This window comes from Anguilla rostrata, chromosome 13 (assembly GCF_018555375.3).
Source record: "Anguilla rostrata isolate EN2019 chromosome 13, ASM1855537v3, whole genome shotgun sequence".
Lineage (NCBI taxonomy): Eukaryota > Metazoa > Chordata > Actinopteri > Anguilliformes > Anguillidae > Anguilla > Anguilla rostrata.
Window position 1 is genome coordinate 18,548,134 of NC_057945.1, and position 24,372 is coordinate 18,572,505.

Genomic DNA, 24,372 nt, shown 5'->3' on the forward strand with positions numbered 1-24,372 from the left:
TAAAATACAAATACAAAGCATCAGCCTCAATTGCACATGCCTATCTCATGTGGATACAAGCATACATATATACATATGTACAACATACAGTACATTAATATATTCATAAAAAGTAACATGGCCTTGGCTTACATGGCATTTGGGGCTCTGATGGACAAAGGGACGAAGGAGTGCTTATACTGGTTTAGCCTAGACTGGGGGACCCTGAAACGTTTGCCAGTGGGGAGGAGCTGGCATTTGGGGGTGAAGGACATGGGTAGGGTCCGAAATAATTTTCTGTGCCTGTCTGATTATGGTCTGTTCAAAGGCAGCCTGAACGGTGGGATATTGCCTGACTCCTATGATTTTGTTAATAAAACAATTATAAAAGCAATAACTCACTCCAGGCTGTGGTATATTGTGATTATATCACAGCTTAAGGGTGTTGTTCGAAACCCCCTTAGCTGTGATATAATCACAATATACCTCTGTCTGTCATGAATTATTGCTTAATCCTAATCTGCACACATATTTTAAAGGATCCAATAAAAAATTACATAAAAGGAGAATGAAAGTGGGAATTTCACTTATTCCTTCAACAGACAACTCACAGAGCAGTTAAACAATTAGTAACACAGAAACACTCAGCATGTGATGGTTGATGGTTTCACGGCTTTCTTTTTTAAAAGATGTTTTTCTACTTTTTTCCTCCCGATTTGTAATGTCCAACTGTAGTCATCAGCATTCTTCCACTATTGTTTTGGGATAAAATAGACAAGCGTGTGCTCTCCAAATCATGTGATGTTGGTCACCACTCATACACGGTTGTGTAAAAAAGGTTCCTCCGTCAATGGGAGGAGCTCCACGCATCCAATTGGCTCTCACACTGGGGGCTAGCTCACTGTCAGCTCATTGATAGTGTTAGAGTGTGGCTGCATTGTACTGGGTGTTGGTGCTTAGCTGTTCCCAGTTTCAGGAGCTGGTCTTAGTTGCCATACCTTCACATGAAAACAAGCACGTAACCGTTCAGACCCACGGCGCAACTGACTTCCACAGACACATTTTAGCTGGCACCACCTGCGCATGCCTCCCACAAAACGTCCCTCAAATGTCGTCCGTGAGTGAGTGAGTGAGTGACCACAATTTTCCATGCATAGCCCACGGTGGCAGTTCCTGCGCGCCGTAGGAAAAAATACTACCTTTCTCCCATTTTGAAGGCCATGTTGTATGGATTCTGCATAGAACTTTCAATCTACTTGTTTCATGACGGGTGCACATCTCACCACAGGAAACACTATGATTTTACGGTTTTGAGAAATGGCCCTGTCCCAGCGCTGAGCGACTCTGCCATGACTCCGCCCACTGGACTCCATTTTCATTCTGGAAACATTCCAAGGCTCTCTTTCTGTCTCTCAATTCACTTCCTCTCTCTTGCCCCCTCTACATGAACACAAATCGGCCAAGACTGCATTTGTTCGGCATGGCTGCACAAGGCAGTTTGTTTCATAATGTGTTGCATAAGGCCCTCTGTTTCCAGTTTCCGGGCACAGTTTCTGCACCACTGAAGAGAATCCAATTAATCACTCACACAAATCAGGCTCTCACCCATTTTGTTGGTTTTTACAGTAGCAAAGAAAAGGGTATAAAGGATGGGGGGAGGAGTTTGGAGAGGGACTGCAGTACAACAGATGACAATGATGAGAGTAAAACATGGCAGCTTCACTTATTCTTTACACGTGCAAGAGCATTTAATCATTCATTATTTCATGATTAACATTTAATCACCAGTTTGTACTATTGAAATACTTTAATTAATAGATGCTATTTATTAATGCATTGAACAAGAAATCACATGAAACGTGTTAAAATTAACATGCCTCAATGAAGATTGGAGGATTTTGATATTTATACACCTCTCAAGTTGCTTTATGTTAAGTCTGAACTCAGTAATGAGTGTACGCAAGACCCAAAACAAAAACGTTCTGCCATACAATGTTGATCCAAAAGGGGTGAAATGTAATATTAGAGTACGATTTTACCATCTCCAAACCATGAACTGCAGAGTTGGGCTTTTATACAAAGGACATCTCATTCCAGCAGCAAATACACCAGTGAATAATGCTCTCTTACCTGAACCAGGTCCAGGGAAATGAAGGAGGAAGTAGAGGTGGAGAGGAAAGGGGAGCAGAGCGAACAGAACAGGTCAGTGTGTCAGATGTGACCATAGACTGTATAAAAATACGATGTGACTGCTGGAGAGAGGGTAGCTCACAGGTCCATCCTCACCAGTAGAGGGCGCTGACTGAGCAATCAGTGTTTCAATTTGTTTTCATGGTTTTACGGTTTTATGTACAGGTCTGACTGTAACAGTAATTTTCCAGGGGGGATAATAAAGCTGAATATGAACGAACATTAACCTGCTTGCATGCTCACAAATGTTGCATGCTAGATTTTCTGGGCAAGTGAAATATTGTAATGTTAACTAAGTTCGTGAACTCTGGTTATTTTTCATGCTTTGACTTTCATATAGGCTTGTACCGTTAACTTTACCTTGTATGATTTGACATATCTGACTAAAAACTAAAACTTATGGCAGGTCTCTGAGGACATATGGTTTACTTGTTTTCCTTTATTTACACATAACACGATTTATGCAGACACATAGCCTATAAAAATAACAAACACAACAGGTATGTTACAAATATATACGCATATAACTGGCAAAAGACAATGATAAACACGCATTTATTGTTAATAAAGATGTTATCAGACTTCATGAACAAGTTTATTATTGGTGAGATTATCTAGACTAGAGGAAACCCTTTTCACTGGATACACCAATCAGCTGCTTGTGTTTTTTGAATATAAACATTAATTTGACACTGGCATCCACAAAACACCCCCCTCCCCCCCTTCAAAGAAGTCTTGTCTGTCAACAATTATTCGCTATGGAATACACCGCCGATTAGTAAATGGTGAACATAACTAGATCTAAATGGGAAAATACAGAAATGCAATCTCCATTTTAAGATGCAGAGAGAACATTAACTTCTTGGAATCAAGAATTAATCATAGAATTAATCTTGCATCGCCCAAATCGGTATCTTTTTTGTGCTCTAAGTAGGTAAAGGGATTGACCACTTCTGGATCAATCCCTGATCTCATTTCCTCCTTCCCATTTGGCCCTGCTGTAGTCCCTCGCCCTGACAACATGGTGAAGAAAAAATTAAGTTTAGGGCTTGGAGTATTGCTTGTCACTTGTATTGTGCCACAGAACCAAATGCCTTACACTGTTGCAAATAAAGGCTATTTCAGATTCAGGAAGGCTGTGAGAAATCCATAGACCATAGAAACCTCATTGCTCACCTCCCTGTGGCTTAATTCTATACTGCAGATTGTAATGGCTAAAGCATTTTTACACATTGGCGGCTACGTGAGAGTATAGCAGATGGTCGACTTGACACACGGCCTATGGTTAACCTCATTAAAAAGACAGGACTCCAAAACTACGGAACACATATGGTCACACAGACAGCCCGTTTGAAACACGAGTCTGAAAGCGTGTCGGACAAAAAAGTAACTGATCCACGACAGGTATTCTGGGAACTGTTGTTCACATCCGGTAGTACTGTATTGAATCGTGTCTGAAATAACTACAAGTTCCAGATTTAACTACTCAGAATTGATCACGTGTTTGTTGCTTTGGTTTTGCAATATGGCTGCTTCGTAGGAACGCTGACATAACGTAGCTGAATTAGCAAACTATTTTGTTCTGTGGAATAAAGGTGAGCTGGATTGAGTGCATTTTCTTTTCTTAATTATAAATAATCAACAATTGTTCACGTGTTCTCGGTTTGCTTAACTTATGCAGCTGATTTAAAGTAAGACATTGTACGACTAACGTTAGCTAATTACCACCGCAGTATATGTGCTGGTACAATACATAAACAGCTAGCAGCCGAGTTTAAAAACTGATATCGATTGTTATGTTTAAGTTAATGTCCGCGGAGTTGTTTAGTATGTTTATTTGTTATTGCAGCGGAAAAACGAGCGAGTTTGTGTTCAGGCTAGCAAGATGCCAGCCAATCAGCACGATTGATTTTAAAAATGAGAGACATCACAACAGAATATCAGTAACTTGTTTACCTATTGTGCTTGTTTAGCTAACGTGCGTTACGTAGCTAGGACGTTGACTTGAAGTCTAAATACGGCTAACATTACGGGATTTCAAACGAACTCAATGGCAAATGATCAGATAATCCAACTTAATCTACATATCGATAGTTACCGAACACGGTAATGTAACAGAATGCGCTCATTCCGATATAATCTGTAAAGTAGTTAACGCTAACTGTAGCTAGATACTGTCTGTACATTTCCCTTGTTTGTATGCAAATGTGGAACAGAAATTTGTCATTAGAATATTGAAGATGTATCCTAAGACATTTCAGCTAAAGCGCGATGATTGCCGAATGAAGCATGACAAATGATCTTGACGTCTTTCATACGTTGCAGATGGCTGGGGAACTTTCCGAAAAGAAGGAAACCGAGGCCTCGGTGAAGGAGCGCGACAGGAAACGCAGCCGATCTAGATCCAGAGAGCGTGAGCGCAGGGGTTCTCCTGGCAAAGAGCGAAAGCGCCACCGCTCGCGCGAGCGGAGGAGATCCCGCAGCCGCTCCAAATCTGCAGAAAGGTGTGTAATATACACAGGTGCAGAGGGTGGGTTTTTTTTTGTTAGCAGTGTGATGGGCTAGAGTTAGAGAGAGAACACAGACACAGGATTTTTCATGCCAGTTCTCATGTCCTGCATAGCTAAGGGTGTGTGGCTCTCCAAAGGCTGAGGTTGGGGACCCCTGTAGGTCTCCAGGTATAGTGTTTGGGTTCCTGCATTAAGTTGTTGTTTTGTACTCTAACTGCCCTTTTCCACTACAACAGAGACCGGCGTCAGAAAGACAAGGAGAGGGAGAAGGACCGAGACCGGACACGCAAGGACCGGGACCGTGACAAAGACGGTCATCGCCGTGACAAAGACCGTAGCAGGAAGTCAAGGTACATTCCTGTCCCCCATACTAAATTTAACACACCGAGTGCCGTTTCAGGAATGTGTTTTTGTAATTAAGAGACTCACATACAAAGAAAAATGGTCCGTATTTTACACACTTCACATTTTTATACATAAGGCATTTACCCATCCAAAGCGTAGTCATGTTCATTTGTAGAGCTCAGAAAAAAGCACTGATGCATCAACACCACGTTCAGAAAAATGAAGTGAAGTTTAGCTGCAATTGGAGGGCTGGGAACTTCTAAGCTGTGATTAATTAAACAAGCTTCTGACTTTAGAAACCAGGAGGATTCTGGGATAAATGCTTACATGTCATTTCAGGAGTACATCCCCTAAGTCCAAAGATGGCAAGATAAAGAGAGAAAAGGATATGAAAAAAGAGGAGGATGAAGAGGACAATAAGAAGAAAGAGAAGGTATGTACGATAGCCATGTTTCACTTAATTTTGTATTGTTACACTGTAGCAGCAGGCTACTGATTCACCTCATCCATCAACAGGCAGCTTTTCCTGCCCACATTAACATCAGAACAACCGCAGCGCACCTGCAATCGTACGAAAAGTTCTGATTAATTTCTGTTATTCGCCATGCTGCCGAAGACACACACACACTCACACAGACACACCCTTCTCCTGAGAGAAACGGCAGCCTCTACCTCTATGTCAGACTCTCACATTCACTTAACAAAATCAAACAAGGAAGGAAGAAAAGCCATACAGCGAAAGAGAATGTACACAAACAGTAGATGAACTCGGCCTCTTTAATTATTATTAATTATCATCCTCACTCTCTCCTCTTTTTCTCTCCCCCCCTCCCCTTCTCCCCTCTTTCTCAGGTGCAGCCTCTTTCTCTGGAGGAGTTGTTGGCGAAGAAGAAAGCAGAGGAGGAGGCAGAAGCCAAGGTGAGACAGAGAAATCCCCCCCATGGCAACAATAGCCATTAAAACCAGTAAAAACCAGTACACAACCAGAACACAGACTAGTTGGGCTGAAACTCATGAATCATATCAAAGGCCTATAGTGTGACTGTATGCCCATTATAAATCTGGACATCATGTGAGGATGAGTAAATTTAGTAAGATTTAGTCGCTAATGCATCTAGTGCTATAATGATAATGTCTATTACAGTTTGGCTGGATGCTAGCACGTGACTGAGTGAGATATAATGAGTATAGTTAGCAAGATTTGACCTGTTACCGATGTATCACTGTCATAGGAGTATATGTGGTGCAATTTTGCAGGGTGCTAATATGTTGCTTGGTGATTTTGGCAGGACGTTATGCATCATTGAGATGCTAACATATCACTGAGTGACATGAGTGTATTTAGTAAGGTTTCGCTGGCTCCTAACGCATCACTGAGTGATAATCCGATCCTGACCCCGCAGCCCAAGTTCCTGTCGAAGGCGGAGCGTGAGGCGGAGGCGATAAAGCGGAGGGAGCAGGAGACGGAGGAGAGGAGGAAGATGCTGGAGGACGAGCGGAAGAAGAGGAGGGTGTTCCAGGACATCGGGAGGAAGATGATGGGTGAGCGCATTGCCACGGGGAAATAAAGAATCTGAACAAAATTTCCTCCTCAATAACAAATGCAGGAAAGTGCATCCCCCAAACCTTTTCTTGTTTTCATTTTGTTGAAGAAGGGTTTCGTCTTATTGAAAATGAATGGCTTCAGATTGGAGATCCATCGGAGAAGTTTGTCCAGTTGGATAATTTGGTTGTACATTGTGCCATTTGCAGTGTTAGGTGTTGATACATTATATTACATTACAGACATTTGGCAGACGCTCTTATCCAGAGCGACGTACAACAAAGTGTATAACCATAACCAGGAACAAGTATGTCGAAAACCCTAGAGAGAAGTACTGTTCCAAGTGCAGGGAACAACCGCATAGTTCAACTTGGACCCTGAAGGATAAACTGATTAATACTAACACAAACAAGAACAGCAACAACGCAGTCTGTGCAAAAATACAAGCAGTGATAATGGTATTGGTAATGGTAGCTTGTCGTTGAGTGAGCATTGCTTCAGTGCTGCTGTTTGTGCGGTATTCGTGGTCGCGCTGTCGGTGGCGCTTCAGTGACAGCTCTTGTTTCCCCGTGCGTATCAGAGGACCCCCAGGAGCGCGAGCGGCGTGAACGCAGGGAGCGCATGGAGAGGGAGAACAACGGCAACGAGGAAGACGACGGGCGGCAGAAGATCCGCGAGGAGAAGGACAAGGGCAAAGAGCTGCAGGCCATTAAGGCGAGTGCTCTTTAACCGCAGTTTGACCCTCACTTAACCGCACTCTGACCGCGTGTACCTGTGCACGAGTTTTTGTTGAGGAATTCCAGTTATGAAAAGAGAAAGATAGTCGCACACTCCCTTATGCACTCAGGTAATTTATTGTAAATGTATGTACTATGATAAATTACTTTGGAGCATACTAGTGTGTGATTATCTTTCTCTTTTTATGATTGCTCTCCATTAGTCAGCACCTCACTACATTTTTGGGTGTTTGATCTCCCCATCAGAGGAACTCCAGTTAAAAAAACCTCAACCTTTTCTGGTGAAAAACTGGGATGTCCAGGGATTGGTATTGGTGCTGTATTGGTCCTATAGTGGTACAGTTAGGTTTAGTTTTGTTTAGACAGAAGTTCTCGACTGAAACAAACATCCCACATTTCTGGGATGTCGTGATGTACCAGTTTACCAAGGTGGGCGGGAGAGAGCTGGGATGGGTTGGTAATGCCCCTACAATATAATAAGATGAGCTCTGATTCCCTCTTCCTTTCTCCTTCTCCCTCTCATCCTCTCTCTCCCTCCCTTTCCCTCTTCCTTTCGCTCCCTTTCTCTCCCACACTCTCTCCCTCACTTTCCCCCTCTTAGGAACGGTACCTAGGCGGAGTGAAGAAGAGGAGGAGGACGCGACACCTGAACGACAGGAAGTTTGTGTTTGAGTGGGACGCCTCTGAGGACACGTCCATCGATTACAACCCCATGTGAGCTCCGGGATGATTATGATAATGATAATATTATGAAGATGATAATGATAATATTAGGAATATGCTGATGAAGAGCTTTTTATTAAGTACCAATGTGCTGTAATCTAATTGTAAACACATTAGTTTCAAACATATGAAAACAAGTCAAACTATTAGTATGTATTACTACCACCGTGATTGTGCTGAAATGGCCGTGTGTTCCCTGCTTTTCGTCAGATACAAAGAGAAGCACCAGGTGCAGCTGTACGGGCGTGGCTTCATTGCCGGGATTGACCTAAAGCAGCAAAAGAGAGATCAGTCCCGTTTCTACGGAGATCTGATGGAGAAGAGACGCACGCTGGAGGAGAAGGAGCAGGAGGAGTGAGTCTGGGCACACACACACAAAACGCAAATGAAATGTTTTATATCGATTAAACAAAAAGACTAACATACCCCCTCCCCTACCAGGCTGAGGCTGAAGAAGGTTCGGAAGAAGGAGGCGAAGCAGCGCTGGGACGACAGGCACTGGTCCCAGAAGAAGCTGGATGAGATGACGGACAGGGACTGGAGAATCTTCCGGGAGGACTACAGCATCACCACCAAGGGGGGCAAGATCCCCAACCCCATCCGCAACTGGAAGGAGTACAACCTTCCCCCCCACATCGTGGAGGTCATCGACAAGTGTGGCTACAAGGTCAGCTGCCTGCTCCCTACCCCTTCTCCTTAACTCCTCCTCCCTACCCCCATACTCCTAGTCTCTTCCACTTGGTTTAACCTTACAGGGCGATGTACTGTATATGAGAGTGGTCTTAAAAACTATACCTGTAGTAAATGCATGAATTAAGGAATTAAGAGCTGGGATTGAGTTGGAAGGCACTTTGCAGTGCTAATGTGGGAGCTTGCCCGCACTTTGACCCTGCCTTCACTGTTGTGATTGGCCGGTTCTCTTCTAGGATCCTACCCCCATCCAGAGGCAGGCCATCCCTATCGGCCTGCAGAACAGGGACATCATTGGTGTGGCCGAGACTGGCAGCGGCAAGACGGCCGCCTTCCTGATCCCTCTGCTGGTCTGGATCACCACCCTGCCCAAGATCGACAGGTCAGGGACACCCCTAACCCCTAAGCTCCTAGCCTCTGACGTGTATCTGTAAACGGGCAGAGCTCGCCCCCTCGCTGACGCTCTGTGTCGAGGCTTGCTTTCCCTGTGGAGATTCTCTGTAACGGCGACTTGTGTCCCGCAGGATTGAGGACTCGGACCAGGGGCCGTACGCAGTGATCCTGGCCCCCACGCGTGAGCTGGCCCAGCAGATCGAGGAGGAGACCATCAAGTTCGGGAAGCCGCTGGGAATCCGCACCGTTGCAGTCATTGGAGGCATCTCAAGAGAGGACCAAGGCTTCCGCCTCAGGATGGGCTGCGAGGTACGTCACACGTGCCCCACGCTCGCACACACACACGCACACACACACGGGTGTACTACACATTCCTGTATGACATACTCATGCATACTGCATTCACAAAAACCGCATACACACACACATCACATGCACCAGCACGTATTTGTGATTGTAGTTTAATTTAAATATATACTACACAAATGTAGATCACACAGCATGCTACAGTTTAATGCTGTAGATGCTACAGTTTAATGCTAAGGACAGTCTACACAAACATACAGTACAGTCACACACACACATGCCCCACACTCTGGGCCCTGCTGGACCAGGGTTGGGGTTGAGGGCTTGGCACCGCCCGGTCGCCCTGACGCTGCGGTCTCCCTGCAGATTGTGATCGCCACGCCCGGTCGTCTGATCGACGTGCTGGAGAACCGCTACCTGGTCCTGGGCCGCTGCACCTATGTGGTCCTGGACGAGGCCGACCGCATGATCGACATGGGCTTCGAGCCCGACGTGCAGAAGATTCTGGAGTACATCCCCGTCACCAACCAGAAACCTGACACAGACGAGGCCGAAGACCCGGAGAAGATGATGATGAACTTTGAATCGGGAAAACACAAGTACAGACAGGTACGAGCGCACACGCACTCAGCGGACGACGTACAAACAGAAGCTCTTCTCTTTGCAGGGCTCCATTACGCGCATGAGCAATGTTAGCCGTTAGCCCTGGCTGGGCACTAAATGCAGTCTGCAGCTTTTTGTCAGTGTTTGTAGATGAGCAGTCCATCTGTGTGTGTGTCTGTGTCTGTGTGTACGGGTGTATGTAATTCTGTGTTTTTTCTTTCTCAGACGGTGATGTTCACGGCTACCATGCCCCCGGCAGTGGAGCGGCTGGCTCGCAGTTACCTACGGCGCCCCGCGGTGGTGTACATCGGCTCTGCAGGCAAACCGCACGAGAGGGTGGAGCAGAAGGTCCTGCTGATGTCAGAGGGAGAGAAGAGGTGGGAAATAGAAGCCCTCCGCACACACACATGCACACACACATACACACATTGAGTATAAGAGAGTGTGTGAGCGAGGGAAGAGTTCAAATCTGTACTGTTTTGTGGCATTGCAGGAAGAAGCTTCTGGATGTTCTGGCGCGAGGCTTTGAGCCACCCATCATCATCTTCGTTAACCAGAAGAAGGGCTGCGACGTACTGGCCAAGTCCCTGGAGAAGATGGGGGTAAGGCGTGGTGCTGGGCTGGGTGGGGCAGGCAGGGGTGTGGTCAGGGGTATTACCAACTCTCTGGGTACCTAATGAGTCATGAGATTCACTCTGAGTAACCAGGAATGGTGGCTTTACTGGTGTTTTCTAACTGTGTGTTTGTGTGTACGTGTGTGTGTGTGCGCGCACGCGTGCGTGTATCTCTCTCTCTCTCAGTATAACGCCTGCACACTCCACGGCGGTAAGGGGCAGGAGCAGAGAGAGTTTGCGCTCTCCAACCTGAAGGCCGGAGCGAAGGACATACTGGTGGCCACAGACGTGGCCGGCCGAGGTATCGACATTCACGACGTCTCCATGGTGCTCAACTACGACATGGCCAAGAACATCGAGGGTACGTAACACCCGTAGGACCACAACTTTCGCTAGCGTTCGTAGCAGAGAGTTTTATCCTCATACACACCTGACAATGAATGCAGTTAAAGGAGAGAATGAAGGACAGTTTGTGGTAGAGGCAGTGGCAGCTACACAGGCCAGTTATACGAGTTGTTTCATTTGACTTCAACTTGTTTGAGGGCGGAGCTTAAGGAAATGCGCTTGTAAATGATCAAGAACTGGCACTTCAGCAAAGGTTTTTTAAAATAAATGTGTTGCACATCAATACAGCACTTTCTCTCCAAAAAGCTTTTAAACAAAGAATGAGTCTCCCAAAGCACCTCATTTTGTCAATGAAAGAAGAGAGAAATGGCAGTTATCCACGGGTATTCCTGTTTATACTGTATTCCCAGTCTGGGGATGGTTTTTCCCAGCTCCAGACTCACGGTGGATTGAGTTTGTTTTTTAACCGTTTCCCACAGACTACATCCATCGTATCGGCCGTACGGGTCGCGCTGGGAAGAGCGGCGTGGCGGTGACCTTCCTCACCAAGGAGGACTCCACTGTCTTCTACGACCTGAAGCAGGCCATCCTGGAGAGCCCGGTCTCCACCTGCCCCCCCGAGCTGACCAACCACCCCGACGCCCAGCACAAACCCGGCACCATCCTCACCAAGAAGAGGAGGGAGGAGACCATCTTCGCCTAACCCTAACCACCCCGACGCCCAGCACAAACCCGGCACCATCCTCACCAAAAAGAATGGTGCTCCATCCTCTGTTGTCTGCTTTTCCTTCTCTCTTTGTGTAGCCCTTTAATGGCTCCTTTCGTCTCTTATTCCACCTCTTCCATGGCATCAGAAACCATGGGAACAGCATAAGGGGTGGGGCATGGGGAATTACGGCAACAGAATAAGGGAGCTGAGCATCAGAAATCATGGGAATAGCGGAAGGGTTGGGGTACTGGAAACCATGGGAACAGCATACCATTAGCTGGAGACTGGCAGTTACTGGTCTGAACTGTTCATTAGTGAGGAGGAAAGATGCCCCCCAGACCAAGATCCATGTTTAATGTGTGCAAGGCCACAAACGACCATTTTATACAAGGATACAGTGTATATTTAGTTACTTGCTAATTGGGTTTAATTTTTCTCTTTTGAAGTTTTCACTTGTGAAAAGAAACTTGAAGAACTATAAACTTCAATCACTGCTAAAGCCCCCATTTTGTCAGGTTCTGATGGGGAGTATACTGTTTCTGTGAACTCGGAATTGTAACTAATGTAAGGTGAAGTATGTTGAAGAATTGGTCTGAAATGTGTCAGTGTTTCAATAAATTCAATTTTTGACCTTTTGCCTTTTGCACACAGTGGCATTGAGTGTTAGCAATTGTAAATGAAACCACTTATGTTAAATGATCCCCATATAAATGTTTTAACTTTTTAACATAGAAAAGTATTTTCCACATCATTTTCAGGATGGGGGAATGGATATGACTTTAAATTGTACTTGTCAAGAGCAGAGGTGTCTCAGACTCTGCACATAGTAGAGCATGTGCAAACAAACTCTTGGTGTTCAAAAACAAACATACTGACACTGTGAACATCATGTAATTATAATCATACATTTAGATCCTTTGGGAGAAGGACAGCCAGCACGGGGCTTGTAGACCTGGCCCTGGAGATTGGTAGGGCCTGCTGGGGTCCTCATTCCTGGTCATGGAGAGCCACATTCACTTGTGTCTCCAGCACTGCTGACTTCTGTCAGAGATAAATGATGTTTTATTGATAAACAGGGCCTTAAAAACTGATATTGTGTTGTGTCAAACCCTCAAAAAGGCACCAGCGCTACAATATTAAAAGTACATAAAATGTCATGTTTATTGTAATTACTGGTTTTAAATTTATATTTAAATAGAAAGCATTCTTTACAGCATCAGGCAGGAAATAGTTTTTCATGTTTTTTTTTTTCTTCCTCAGAGTGATATGGCGTGTTTTGCCACGCTAGAACACAGAAGTGGGTATATGATTACATTAAGGGCATTTATTGCATTACAAAGCAGACATCAAAAAGAAAAATAGTGCAATTTTTTTTCTACCTACACAGAAGTCTCGATGGTCTAAGGCATTGTCTGTCAATGCTAAGCTTTGTATTGCATACAGAATTTGAGAATATCTGACTAAAGGAAAACAACTGAATAGCAATCACTGTAAAAATTGTGCTTCAGATATCCAAAAAACCGCTATCTTTTTCGAGCAATGTATTGGTCCACAGGGAAGAACAAGGAATACAGCAGACGAAGCCTTCAGTGCCAGGTTGTATTTTACATGAGTTCGAAAACCAGTGGCAGGATAAACAGGGTGGCACACCTTAGCACGGGACCCAAAGGACCCCCCGCAGTCCTGAAAGCACCTCTCGGATGAGCAGTGTTTCCTCCTTTTTTTTATATTTGGTTGGTCGTAGTTTCCGATCTCTCCCACAAAGCGCATGGGAGCTGGGCGTCTCCGCGCACGGGGAAATTTAACGTCGCGTGCGCCAGAACCGCCGACACGCGAAGCGCTTACATTCAAAACGAATACAGCCGGATGGGTAAAGTAAATTGCCTTTGTGAAATCCGTCTCCATCCCTGTCCGTTCTCTTCAAATCATTTTAAAAGTATTTTTCCCTTCGTAATTTTCCAAATTCTTTCGGGGGGACGGATAGTTTCACAATTTAAAAAAAAATTAAAATTTTTTTAAAGCGTGCTAACTTCGCCATTCTCTTGCCTTCTCTCATCGCAAGCCTAGAAGGTGAAAGGAGAGGACAGCTTCGGGTGAAAGCAGATTTCACTTGGCTTAGAAGCACTTGAAGACCAACGCTGTATGACCTCATCCATTGGAATGATTTTTTGAACGGACCCAATGCTAATTTTGTCATGAATTTAAAACATTTTCTTAATGGAAGACTTTTTACTGACGCTTTTGTAGAAGTTCTGATGTATTAATTCAATAAATTAATTTTCTTGCTGGGAAAAGGACACATTTGGATATATAGTGTACTGTTAGTTTTACTATTGATGTGAAAACAAAGCAGTGCACTGCATTTTTATGCAGTAAAATTACATGAAAAAAAGGGTGTCAGGATGATTTAAATGTGAGACCCAGCTTTTCTACAATGTGCAGTAGATTAGTGGTGGAATCCTTTTCTTCCACAGGTCAACTCTTATTCTTACAATCTCACAATAGCACAAATGAGTCTCTATAGACATACTATGACCAGATTTATCCAATGAGAATAATGTGAGGCAAACTACAGGACTGTAGTTTTTAAAAAGTGAGGTTTCTTTTATCCAGTAAGAAATGTATTATTATAATAATATGCTCAATATATTGATTCTATATCTAGGCCTTACATATGCTTCTATCATTATGTGAAGCAATATAATATTAATTAATAAATTAAACTATTCATTAATAATAAAATTAGTACACCATGCGCTGCAATGCACCCCATCCCTCAAACTATCTGTTCTGAGACCCTTGTTGTCTGCATAATCCTACAATTGAATCATTCCCAATTCAAAAGAGTTAAAGGTGACCAAAAGTTCTTTTTCATTTGTCTGTGTATAAAACAGAATTACTTGTACTTAACAATGATAACAATAATAACAATAATAATAATATGAAGAATAATAATCAGTTAGTAAAGTATATCAGAAATGTATAAAGAAACAATCAGATTTTCATGCAACACTTGCATAGGAATTTTTCAGTCATGCTGTGGTTTTTTTCCCCAAAATACAATAGAATAGATAGATACCTGTAAAGACACCTGTAAGAAGTGGACACAGACTGCCAAGCTGCAGTACACTGGCCTTTCTCTCTCAGGGGGGCTCTGGGCAAAATGGAGGTGGTTGCCTTGGCGATATCTGTCTTTTCAAAGCTGTGTCAAATGACACTCACTGGCCTGTGGGTTCTGATAGGATGGAGCAGGAATCCCTTTTCCTTATGTGTAAACTTGAGACATAAAATGATAAGATTTGTTACTGAGATTTAAGCATGCATGTGTGTCTAAACATAGATGTAAATTAACTAGATTGGTTAGTTGTTCCCATTGATGGAAACATTTAGGTTTATCACACATGAAAGAACTGAGCATCAAATCCTTTCATCACTAGAAAAGTGATACATGGCCAGGTAACAATCACACACTAATGTAACAATCCCACATCCAGGTAATATGCACAAACCTGTGTAATAAAACACAAAGGTAACAATCACGCATTCAGGTAACAATTGCACACTGAAGTAACAATCACACAACTTGGCAATGGTCATATACTCAAAGTAACACGCACAACCAGGTAGGAAACACAAAAATAACATCCATGCACTCAGGCAACAACCACATACTTGGGTAACAATCAAAACATTAAAGTAACAATCACATACTCGGGTAACAATCACACACCAATGTATAAAATCACACTGCCAGTTAAGAATCACACAACCAGGTGCAACGGCAGCATTGTGTGTTTTCGTGGTGCAGACCTATACTGAGAGCATGCGGTGTGTTCCACTCAGACACATCCTAACAATGAATACACCCAGCCAAAAGGACACACTCTCTGACAGGGCATACCCCATGCCAGGATCAGTGCAAGATATCTCCTAGCATGCACAGGGACTCTAAAGAGGACTTGTATTCCTCAGCGTCTTCATATTGGTTGCACTGACAGGGGTAAAAAAAAGCCTGACAACCTGGTTTGTAGTTCATAATGTTACTCAAAGGGGAAATAGTACCTTAATCACAGAGCCGTACTGCTGGTAAATTATTCAGAGTTTATAAGCTTTCTTTCCTCGGACTGAGTGTAGCCATAGTTCAGGGTGGGGTGGGGAGGTCTTGATTCAAGAATTTAAGCTGAGGAACACAACAGAGCCTTTTATCTGCACTGCTTTAAATGCCTCTGCATTACTATGCCCCAGCTGACTGTAGAGTGCATTATATGCAAACAGGAATATGTGGGCGTGTGTGTGTGTGTGTGTGTGTGTGTGTGGACTTGTATGTCCGTGTGTGTCTCAGCAATCATGTTCAGGCCTGTTTTTGTTTTGAGGAAGCTCTGAATCATAGACTGTGCATAGCTTATAGCAGTTTTCAGTGCTTTGCGCATTAAATGTCTCCTACAGTGCTCCATTAAAATCTGTGTGCTGTCAAACACACAGCACATCAAAATATGGGCTGCTTCAGGGGTAGTGACAAGCAAACACCACCAGAGGGTGCCCCAGCGTGGCCTCATTAGAACAGTGCGGTGTGATGTGGTGAGGTCTGGTGTAGTACAGCGTAGGGTGGGGAGGTATAGTGTGGTGTGCTATGGTGCAGTGCCATATTGCACAGTGTGGTGTGGTGAATGGAACAGACAATCCACTGGACACAACAAACTGCCTGGTTTTACCCTGGCTGGAATGGAAGGCCAGCTGTGTTAAGGCATGCAGTTACATTCTCTGAAGTATCTGAGTGTGTGTGGGATTGTGTGTTTGTATGCGTGTGTGTGGATTTAAATAACCCAGTCCTGCACCCCCCCCCCCTCAAGTACTGCTGCATATGCACATAGCCGAGCAGTCACAACAGATCACAGCATTTGAACTGGTCATGAAGGTCGGACCCACCCAACCCCCAAAATTATTTGGATTCAATCGGAATTTACTGAAATCTCTGGCCCATATTTATGTGTTATGTCAAATTTCAGCTAAACAATCTTTTTTAAAAGTGGTTTCCTAAAACATAGTACTTCCACACTAGCATGTATTTAAACCTTTCAGAGTAAGTCACAGTTGAGGACAAAATTTGATTGAATTCTGGCCATGTTTAATATTTGGCTTCTCACTTTCTCTTTGCAGTCTCTTAAGTGCTAACATGGTGCTGACCAAGGTGACAGGACTCAGCTGGCCCGATAAACAGACAGATGAATGGGAGTACAAACATACAGCTAAACGGGACCACAGGAACATGGACACCGAGTGCCCCCTACAGGACAGCCAAGTACTGCAACTCCTCAAAGGACCCACTGCACTCTCAATATCATAGCCGGGGGAGTTTCGATTACCAGTAAGGAATATAGAAACGTTCCAAATATGATATTAGATCTACCACTATTGTACAGTGTACTGCAGCTTTATGAACATAGTACATAACCAAATATCCAGCTATATACCAACCACCCTCTTGTCATTTATGAACAGAGACAAACCTGTGTAAACATGGCAAAACGTCTTTGAAACAAAGCACAGTTCAATACTGTTCAATACAAAATAAAGAGTAACTCAGATTGATCCAGTGCCAAAGTAATATGTACAAAATCCTTAGAAGTACCACTAACAGCCTAACAGTTGAAGTGAGTGATTTCTATTTTTAAGTAGCTCTACCTTTCCTGACCTTAATGTGCAAATAGATCTAGCTAAATTAATTATAATAAATATTTATGCATGCAATGGTAGAGATACATAAAGTGTCAGGAATGAAGGCCAGTCCTATGTTACCAGATATGTCTGATAGCTTGTGATAGCTGTGGCAAATTGTTGCTTGCCTTTTTCAAACTTATTAAAACTAGTTTTAACCAGTTAAGAAGAAGCGAAAGAGCAGGTTAGCATGTTCTAATTTTGAAACGAGATGTTTATTGAGATTTTAGAATATGGCCGTTTTTTTGAGAGTGGACCTCTGTGACTGGAAAGAGGGAGGAGGCTCGTGGGAGTATAGACAGGGCGAGGTGTCGCTCCTCCATGACGCTCCAGCCTCAGCCAGAGGGGACTGGGCTGGGCCGTACTTACATTCAACGACAAAGAGAAGCAGCAGAAAGCACTGCTTCAAAGGTTAGCGACTCACTGCTTACAATGGGCTGGCAAGTGACTCACTGCTTCATGTGAGGGATTAGTGATTCACTGCTTCACTGATTGGTTGGTTAGAGATTCCAATATGAAGTGAATCATTAACCCCCCAACTGCTTTGTATGGGGGGTTGGTGATTCACTGCTTCATAGTGAGCGATAGAGCCAGCAGGTGGGGAGAGCTGGCCATACTGCCTGTGTTTTAGAGTCAATAACATGGGGACTGTCTTGTACAAAGGTGTTCTAAGCCAGCTCTCGCAGCGTTCTCTCCCTCTGGAGAAAATGACGGTGACCTTGATTTGTTGGTGCCAGTCACAATAAACAAACAATTCCAATACTCAAGCTCAAAAACACTGTTGAAAAAGGGAAAGAAGGAAATAAAGGAGGAAAAATGAGGAAATGGCAGGAGTTGGCAGGCATATGTGCAAGAAGAACACCCCCCCCCCCCACCCCACCCCACCCCCCGCCAGCCGAGCTTCCGCTCTGTAATCTGGCCTAACTCTACATCAAACTCAGCAGTGCACATACTCCTCTTCACTGCTGCCCTGTATACTTTGCTACATCTTTATATCACCAGGAGCCACAAAGGTACCTGTTTAAAACAGGACATGGCCTATATCTACCTATAACTAGCTCAAAGGCAGGTACTGTTAAGTTAGGTCTGGCTGGGAGCCATTACCGATTTCTCTAAACTATCACTGTCCTATCTAAGAGGACTGGGACAGAAGGAGCTTCACACAAAATGGAAGAGTCGCTATTTTCCCTGTGGTCTTCAAACGTATTGAGCCACCGCATCGCTCTGTAAATTTAAAAATGAATTTGTGACTGACAGGACACTGTGAATGTGTGCTGGAGTGAGGGCTGATGTCCCCATAGCAAGGGACAGCCATACTAGAACTACGCCAAACAAAAACCAAAACCAACTGGGTACATGACCACAAACATGAGATGGACCTTCAGGACTGGGTCAGCAAGCAGCAAAACCCCCTTGCCCCATTCCTAGAGGGTTGCCAGAGTGAAGGCGGAGTTTCAGAGGACAGAAGTGTGGAGAGACCACAGTAGAAAGGGGAATTTGAAAGGGAAAGGGAGGTAAAGTATCGGGGAAGGTGGGAAGTTCGCTTTAGAAAAAAAACAAGCATCTGGCAATACTGGCCCACCTCCCATCCCCAGAGAGGAAGACCAGTTGTATAGCCACAGAAGAGCTACAGGAACAGAACAGAAGAAGCTGCTGCCACGGCTGACCCTGTCCTGAGTGTCAGAGCTCCGCCCCAGCCCCGCCCCCAGCCCCGCCCTGCCCAGTGTCAGTAGTTTTGGCGAGGCCATGCTCGAGCGCGCTGCCTGTTATTGTGCTGAAGCAGCCGGTCCTGCGCCTCGTGGCCGTTAGCACTGTGCACACCGCCAGGGTGGCTGCGGAGGGGCGGGTACATGTCGCAGTATGAGTGGGTACGGCCGGGGGAATCGTACTCTTCCTCCTCCTCCTCCTCCTCCTCTTCCTCCTCCTCTTCTTCTTCTTCCTCCTCCTCCTCCTCCTCACGGCGTAGCCGGCGCAAGCCCCTCCTGCCCTGGGATAGTGAATCGCTGGCCTCGTCTGATGGCATAAGGCTGTCCTGCTCTACGGGGGAGTGGGCCTCACCCAGATCAGCTTCTTCTTCCTCTTCCTCTTCCTCCTCCTCCTCTTCTTCATCCCCCCTGACCCCCCCTCCCGACAGCAGCTGCTGGTCCTGCCAGGACAGGGGAGGACATAGAGAGGACACAGCGGGTCAGAGTGTACCCCACACCACAGGAGGCTTTTTACTCCAAAGAAAAATGAACTTAGCGTTATTCAATGGTACTGAAAATACCATTAAAAAATCCAGAGGTAGCACATGTGGGAGGCATATTTCAACACCATTCAGTGTGGGAAATCAGCAGTTAACATAGATGTCCACAGCTATTTGTAATTACCGTATTGCTTAAAACAATATATCATCTTGAATAGAAATGACTTCCGATCATGTGTTTAAAAACAGCATATCGCTAGCTTGTAATTGGAGGATAAAACTGATTCACCGTTTGCTTATCGATTTCATTTGACTGCTTATTGATGGTGCCCTGTTTCATCAGACATTTCACTTTGTCACTGTAAAAGCCAACCTGCATCTGTTTTACACTAGCAAGCACACATTTTCCTCTGGAGTAAAAACACCTTAAAAAATAAAGTGTGCACAAATTAGGGTCACATTGTGGGGGGAAAAGGGTGGGTTTTACATTCACAAAGAGTCCGACTTGACAGCAACATGGTTTGTGGCTAATAGCACACGGGTAACAGTTCTGTTTTTTTTTTTGTTTTTCTTTTTTGTCCAGTAATTGAAAATGACTTTTTCTCTTGCTGTTAGACAAGCAAACTGCTTTGTGAATTTGTGCTAATGGAGTGTATGCAGCTTGCAGAGCCTGAGGGACAGATGCAGAGCAGAGGGGGTGGGGGGTGGGGGCGTTAGGATAGAGATGGGGGTGTTTGGAGAATTTATTGCTTATTTCCTTATGGGTGATAGGGGCACAGGAAGAGTTTTGTGGAGGGAAATAAGTGTACATGACAAATTGGCCTTATTGGGTCTCATTGTCAGGTTTGGGTGGGGAGTGGGGCGGAGCCAGGCTGAGAGATGCAGATAAACCATCCCGCTTACTCACCCCTTTTTTGGTAAGCGATCATTCAATTAATTCCTGTGTCTCAGAGAACTGCAAAAATGTTAAGCAGGGAGGAGTGAGAAGACAGCCGAAGAAGACACTTACAAGACGTCAACACTGGGGGGCGCTGCAGAGATGTGACAACAAGGTGGAAGGGTTGAGGGAGGGAGGGGGGCAGGGAGATAAACAGAGATAGTGCCTCGACCCACACTCAGAGACACTGGTACAGACACAGCCTCCCTCCCCTCACCGGCCAATCAGAGACAGGTGCCCGGGCACACCCCCCACCCCCGCATGCCGTTCAGAGTTGTGCAGTCATGTTGCAAACATGGTTTGCATGTCATTATGCTAAACTTTGCAAGTGTAAGTTGAAGGGTTTGGTATATATATTCATGTGGTTTATTAAATGTTTGGTATATATAAACGCTGGGTGTACAGAAGTTAAGTGTTTGGGATATATGTGTTGGGTATATATTTTTACAATTGTTATTTAAATGTTTGGTAAATACGATATTTGTGTGTTTCAGTGTTTAGGATATTTATGTTATCTGTATTTAAGTGTTTGAGCTATACATGCATTTTGTATTTAACATATTTTTGGGGTAATGTTGGGGGGTATTTGAGCTATATATGTATGTATTAGGTACTTGCAAGTCATGACATTCTAAAAGTTCCAGAATGGAACATATTGAACCGGCAATAAACAGTATTTTGTGTTGAATGTTATTTGCTAAATTTAAATCATTTTGTTCTTTAATGTTCAGACAATAAGGAACATCTTCAATGTTCAGGAAAGCTTTTCCTGGGAAGCTTTCCTGAACGCAGCCAGGGGAGCCTTCTGCCTCAAGAGTAACACAGCAGGAGGCAATCACCTCACCCTCTGTCACCTCTGACCCCTTCCTCATAGACAACCTCACCTGTAAGCTGGAGATGGCAGAGGGCGGGGTCATCAGGTTTTGCTCCAACAGGGGGTTTATGGGGGCGGAGCCAGGCAGGTGAGTGGCACGCCAGTAGACATCCAGGTACTCAGCCAGGTGTTCGCAGGCATCCTCCAGCTGGTTCTCATCCAGAATGACATCAAACATCTCCTGGTAGGGTGGGAGAGGGGTGCAGAGAAATAAATTCAAAGCCTCATGTCCCATTTTAATCTCGGACAATCACATCTTACATCCAAACTTCCTAAGAGGGAAGCACAGACTTCATTACATTAATCTTTTCTCCCCTCTTCCTCCTGAGTCTACGCTTGACCACAGTGAGCCTTCTTATGTCAGCCTTATCCAATGTGAGGCTGTTTGTACTTTTAGTTTTGTAGGTATATATTTCTGATTTGATCTTCTGAGAGATTAGTCACATAATTAATCTTTTTTTTAATCGTATATCAGACAGCAGAACCTGATCTATGTCTGACAGCAGGGTCTGATCATATAGCACCTCCACATAAAAAACCTGCTTCTCCATCTTAAATTGCCGAATTTGTCAGTTAGATTAGAGCCACAAAACAAACTGACATTTTGTCATCCATTGTAGACAATCTAGCCTTTGGGTAGTACATTATGTGTGATAATAACCTACTGAACTTCAAACAAATTTAGCTAAATATCTTTCATAAAATTCAGGTTCTTCACCATCTCTGCTTTCTAAGGTTTTGGTGGTGTCAGATTCTGTGGGATGGTTTTTCAATTTGGGTGTGAGCACAGTGATGTCACGCAGACACATGGAAAGACTTCTGCATTAGCATACATCGATGTATCCTTTGCCAGGAGGAAACGAGGAGCCGAGTTTGAATCTGCTTTGCTCGTCTCCTCTAATATTGGTACATTGAAGGGAGGAGGGACACATGAATAAGTTTCTGTTTCACAGAGGAGACACGGTGGTAGTGGAGGAAAGGAGGATACATTTTTTAAGCACCACTGGTAGCAGGGCCTGCAGGTAAATCATGTAGCAGTGACCATGGGAAGTGGGGCTGATAGGATGACAATGGGAAATGGGACAGGCGGGATGAATCATGGGAAAGGGGGCGGGGCCAACCAACTCACAGGGGGGCACTGAGCCAGCTTGTCCCCAGCCATCATTTGTACATTGAGGTGCTTACTCTGAGACTTCCCCCGAGATTTAATCAGCCTCTGCAGCACCTACAGGCGAGACACATTCAACAAGGGCAAGAGAGAGAGACCAAAAAAAAGAAAGTATAACAGACATTTATATAGCAAAAATTCACTCAACACACAGAAAAGAAACTAAAATAGAATAAACAATGTAAATAGGAGAGCAATATTACAAAATATATAATACACTTTTCGGTTCCTTGCATGTTATTTGTTAATACTAAATTTACCTGAACTGCATCCAAACAGAATGAAATAATACCAAAGCTTTGGTGGTGTATGTTACTAAATATGTCATTTAAACTTTCTAATAACAAATAGTGCAGAGATGAATGAAAGACAGGAAATTAAAGCGAGTAGATGGACAGTTAGGTTTGTCAGAGATGGAAGTAACTGTCCTTCAGTATGATGGACAGTAGAGCTTTGTCACCTCCAATCATGATTGGACAGTTAGAGCTTTGTCACCTCCAGTCATAATTGGACAGTTAGAGCTCTGTCCTTCCAGTCATGATTGGACAGTTAGAGCTTTGTCACCTCCAGTCATGATCTGCCCCTCCAGGAATTATTGGACAGTTAAAGTTCTCTTCTTCCAGTCATGATTGGACAGTTAGAACTCTATTCCTCTAGCTGTGATTGGACAGAGCTCTTACAGTGGTTTTGGGACCTTTGCAGTGCCGTATTGTGTACACCAGACCTCCGAAGAGCCACAGTGCTGAAGTAGATACGCAGCTGTATAAATGAATAAATGGATGCTGTACTATGTGTGAAACATAAGTGGGTAGAAAAGGCCTCCAGTCTGCCCTACCTTAGGAGAGGACACTTTGACGTAGACGATGATGGGGGCGAGGGAGGTCTTGGCGAGCTGGGCAGGATGATTGATGGTGTCGGCGTCCAGCACCACCAGCTGTAGAGTCTTTGCCAGTTCGAATATGCGCTCAATCTCACTCTGTACCTCCGCTGGAGCACACACAAACAAAGGGAGGCCCACTGATTCCAGAAACTTCCTTTAAAGCAGCACTTCCAAAACTTTCTGTGCCCAAGGCCCACTTAATAAGCCAGAAACTTTTTTACACACATCACATATTACAAAAAGAAATACACAAATATTGTAGTCTCAGTACAGTACACACCCCAAACCCAATCAATCTCAGTACAGTACTCACCCTAATCCAATCAGTCTCAGTACAGTACTCACCCCAAACCCAATCAGTCTCAGTACAGTACTCACCCCAAACCCAATCAGTCTCAGTACAGTACTCACCCTAATCCAATCAGTCTCAGTACAGTACTCACCCCAAACCCAATCAGTCTCAGTACAATACTCACCCCAACCCAATCAGTCTCAGTACAGTACTCACCCCAAATCCAATCAGTCTCAGTACAGTACTCACCCCAAACCCAATCAGTCTCAGTACAGTACTCACCCTAATCCAATCAGTCTCAGTATAGTACTCACCCTAATCCAATCAGTCTCAGTACAGTACTCACCCCAAACCCAATCAGTCTCAGTACAGTACTCACCCCAAATCCAACCAGTCTCAGTACAGTACTCACCCCAAACCCAATCAGTCTCAGTACAGTACTCACCCCAAACCCAATCAGTCTCAGTACAGTACTCACCCCAAACCCAATCAGTCTCAGTACAGTACTCACCCTAATCCAATCAGTCTCAGTACAGTACTCACCCCAAACCCAATCAGTCTCAGTACAGTACTCACCCCAAATCCAATCAGTCTCAGTACAGTACTCACCCCAAACCCAATCAGTCTCAGTACA

At 44.4% G+C, this 24,372-nt stretch overlaps 2 protein-coding genes across 5 annotated transcripts in view; one reads left to right on the top strand and one right to left on the bottom strand.

Annotated features, from left to right (window-relative positions):
- Positions 1–3,614: 3,614 nt before the first annotated feature.
- Positions 3,615–12,322, top strand: ddx23 (DEAD (Asp-Glu-Ala-Asp) box polypeptide 23). Its single transcript, XM_064303907.1, has 17 exons — positions 3,615–3,764; positions 4,495–4,673; positions 4,916–5,029; positions 5,364–5,457; positions 5,877–5,942; positions 6,428–6,566; positions 7,148–7,281; positions 7,906–8,018; positions 8,238–8,381; positions 8,469–8,694; positions 8,954–9,099; positions 9,242–9,419; positions 9,783–10,025; positions 10,245–10,396; positions 10,513–10,621; positions 10,820–10,994; positions 11,458–12,322. Exons 2-17 carry the CDS (start codon positions 4,495–4,497, stop codon positions 11,679–11,681), a joined length of 2,436 nt encoding a protein of 811 aa, XP_064159977.1. The 5' UTR covers positions 3,615–3,764; the 3' UTR covers positions 11,682–12,322.
- A 501-nt stretch (positions 12,323–12,823) lies between these two features.
- The window catches only part of cacnb3a (calcium channel, voltage-dependent, beta 3a), a 37,383-nt gene continuing 25,834 nt past the window's right edge, over positions 12,824–24,372 (bottom strand). The window contains exons 11-15 of one of the 4 annotated variants that reach the window (XM_064303910.1): positions 23,402–23,553; positions 22,528–22,623; positions 21,409–21,579; positions 20,495–20,542; positions 19,414–19,548 (exon numbers count right to left, since the gene is read on the bottom strand). In XM_064303910.1, the coding sequence (XP_064159980.1) occupies positions 20,513–20,542; positions 21,409–21,579; positions 22,528–22,623; positions 23,402–23,553 (449 nt within the window). In that variant the 3' untranslated portion in view covers positions 19,414–19,548; positions 20,495–20,512. Of the gene's footprint in view, positions 19,549–20,494; positions 20,619–21,408; positions 21,580–22,527; positions 22,624–23,401; positions 23,554–24,372 lie in introns of those variants that run through there. The other 3 variants (XM_064303911.1, XM_064303908.1, XM_064303909.1) reach the window with 3 other exon arrangements.